Source organism: Anneissia japonica, unplaced genomic scaffold, assembly GCF_011630105.1.
Source record: "Anneissia japonica isolate Jap-2015-1 unplaced genomic scaffold, ASM1163010v1 scaffold5330_len1712360_cov203, whole genome shotgun sequence".
NCBI classification, from domain to species: domain Eukaryota; kingdom Metazoa; phylum Echinodermata; class Crinoidea; order Comatulida; family Comatulidae; genus Anneissia; species Anneissia japonica.
Genome location: NW_022711894.1, coordinates 1444507 through 1447216, shown reverse-complemented (window position 1 = coordinate 1447216; position 2710 = coordinate 1444507). Strand labels below are relative to the sequence as shown.

The 2710-nt window shown below is 34.6% G+C and overlaps 2 protein-coding genes across 5 annotated transcripts in view; one reads left to right on the top strand and one right to left on the bottom strand.

Annotated features, from left to right (window-relative positions):
• Positions 1 to 698, bottom strand: part of LOC117107679 (transmembrane protein 246-like) — a 5761-nt gene extending 5063 nt beyond the window's left edge. For all 3 annotated transcript variants that reach the window (XM_033249403.1, XM_033249404.1, XM_033249406.1), the window contains exon 1: positions 558 to 698. The gene's annotated coding sequence lies outside the window, so the exon portion shown is untranslated. The remainder of the gene's footprint in view (positions 1 to 557) is intronic.
• Positions 699 to 785: 87 nt separating this feature from the next.
• LOC117107639 (N-acetylglucosamine-1-phosphotransferase subunits alpha/beta-like) overlaps positions 786 to 2710 on the top strand; it is a 26027-nt gene continuing 24102 nt past the window's right edge. For both annotated transcript variants that reach the window (XM_033249348.1, XM_033249347.1), the window contains exon 1: positions 786 to 971. In XM_033249348.1, coding sequence (XP_033105239.1) covers positions 858 to 971 — 114 coding nt within the window. In that variant the 5' untranslated portion in view covers positions 786 to 857. The remainder of the gene's footprint in view (positions 972 to 2710) is intronic.

Below are 2710 nucleotides of genomic sequence, written 5' to 3'. Positions count from 1 at the left end.
AAAAAAAAAAAAAAAAAAAAAAAAAATAATAATAATAATAATCAATAGTTATTAAAACTGAAATAAATAGGGTGACAGAGACATAAATACACATAAAATAACCAATAAATTATACTGAAATAATACACTAAAAAGATTTGACCTAAACACCGTACACATAACTTTTTTAAAAATACCTAAATAAAATACACTAAAGTAAATTTAAATTAGGCTTATACAGGTATATACATACAGACATATAATAATCAATAATTATAACTTAAATAAATAGGGCGACAGAGACACATAAATACACATATACAGTACAGTACTGTCATTATGGTGGGCCTATAAGGCCTAGATATTGATTGGATAGGCACCTATTTAAAAAGGGGCCCATGCAATGCATAACCATAGATAGGCCTAACTAGGCCTATGAATGGATGGCCCTAGCCTAGCACTAGCTAGACTAGAGTCTGAGAGGCTAGCATAGGCCTAGCCCTGAATTTAAAGGCTAAAGCTAGCCTATGCCTATTATCGGTTTATATCGAAAGGTAAAAGAAACCCAGAAAACCAACCTCAATATTCACACGAGGTCAGTAGTGGATATTTTTCGACGATTTTAAGTCAAATCGGATTCTTATTCTTAATGTACTACGGTATTTCGGTCGGACGAATATCCATAGTGTAATAAAAAGCATGGCCCAACCATGCCCTTTCAAGCCACATTTCTATGGAACTGACTACCGTGTGAATAATTTCTTATATTTACTGTCATGACGCCCTCTATTTTTCGTGTTACAACATGGCAGCTTCCACATCGATGGTATCATCATTTGATATTTCGATCGAATTATATAATTATTAAATATAAAAAAATGTTTAAAATTGTACAGAAACAGACATATTCGTGTCTATCACACAGATATGGAACCATTCTATGTTTTACTGGCGTTGTCTTAGTGCTGGTATCAGCTTTTCAGTTTGGCGAGGTAAGTAAGTAAAGTTACAAAAGTAGGGTAGTTAGCACACAAGATCTAGGCCTAGAGCCAGGGCCGTGGGGCCTAGGCCCTAGCCCACTGAGTTGGCTAATCTAGGCTAGGAGGCCTAGTAGGGCCTAGGCCCTAGCCTCGGTCGAGACTGTAAAGTATAGCCTGTGCGGAATGTATCCGCCGCTCAAAAATTAAGCCTAGAAATCCGTCCGTGCATTTCTGCGTAGATGTAATCTAATAATAATACTAATTTCCCTGCAGGTATAAGGCCACGAGAATGAAAGTTGTAGGTTTGCATCCGAAAAATTTTAAAAACACATGAGGCATTTTTTCATTTTTCATTATTCATTATTTTTTTATTTATAAATGCTGTCCACAAGCCACGGCATTGGTAATTTTACATTTATTCCCAAGAAACAATGCTTACAGTCATAAATGTACACTAGCCTATAAAACAGATCCTTTTCTACATTTAAGACCTCTTTAAACATACGAGATTTCCTATTGGTCAGAAAGATCGATTTGACCCGTAAATTACCTCAGCAGTGATCGGCGATCATGGTGCGATGTGGGCAGGCCTGCCTTCGCTCGGTGTTAGCGACGAGTGATCAGTGATGAATAGATAGTTTTTTCTGTCTGTTTACGACTTAGAAAGTCCGTTTTTTAAAACGAAGTATATTTTTTTTCAAAATAATGAACTTTTCAAAATAATGAAAATTTTCGTGCGGTAGCATTTTAGGCATGCGGGCGGTAGACGCAAACCTACAACTTTCATTCCTGTGGTGGCCTAATCTAACTAAGTAATGATGATAGTTTTCCATATTGTTTTTGTTTGTTTTTTTTATGAGATAAAAAAAATCTTTCTACAAATATCTTGTGTCGGTTTTTTTATCTGAAAATAAATAAAACGAAGTCTAGGCCCTAGGCCTATTTCTTACTGTACTCTAAAATGCTGATATATACACTTATACGACTTAGAAAGTCCGTTTTTTAAAACGAAGTATATTTTTTTTCAAAATAATGAACTTTTCAAAATAATGAAAATTTTCGTGCGGTAGCATTTTAGGCATGCGGGCGGTGGACGCAAACCTACAACTTTCATTCCTGTGGTGGCCTAATCTAACTAAGTAATGATGATAGTTTTCCATATTGTTTTTGTTTGTTTTTTTTATGAGATAAAAAAAATCTTTCTACAAATATCTTGTGTCAGTTTTTTTATCTGAAAATAAATAAAACGAAGTCTAGGCCCTAGGCCTATTTCTTACTGTACTCTAAAATGCTGATATATACACTTATACGATCAGTCCTTTAATTTAGATTAAAAAAGCGAATAAAGCAAAAAAAAGTATCATTTTTGTATTTTTTTTAATGAGATAAAGTGAGATCTTTCTACAGTACAATGTTCCTGTATTGAAATACTTTAGTTTTGTGATTTTTTTTCTTCTGAAAATAGATAAAATGAAGACTTTTATTGCTGCGAAGCCGCCAATTTATATTCTTGACAGCAATTTGACCTCTGAAAGGTCATTGTCAAAAAACAATGGCCTAAGACGACTGAAAAGCGGAGTTTCCTTCTTACGTTCTGCCGGGTAAAATCAATTACTTTAGGCGACGTTTGTAGACTAGGATGGTATAGGCCTAGCCTTGAAGGGACGAAGGTCCCAATGAAAAACAACGTCGCTCCTTGATAGCTAACATTGTCTATTTAACATCACAATAATTCATTATTAGACCTATAG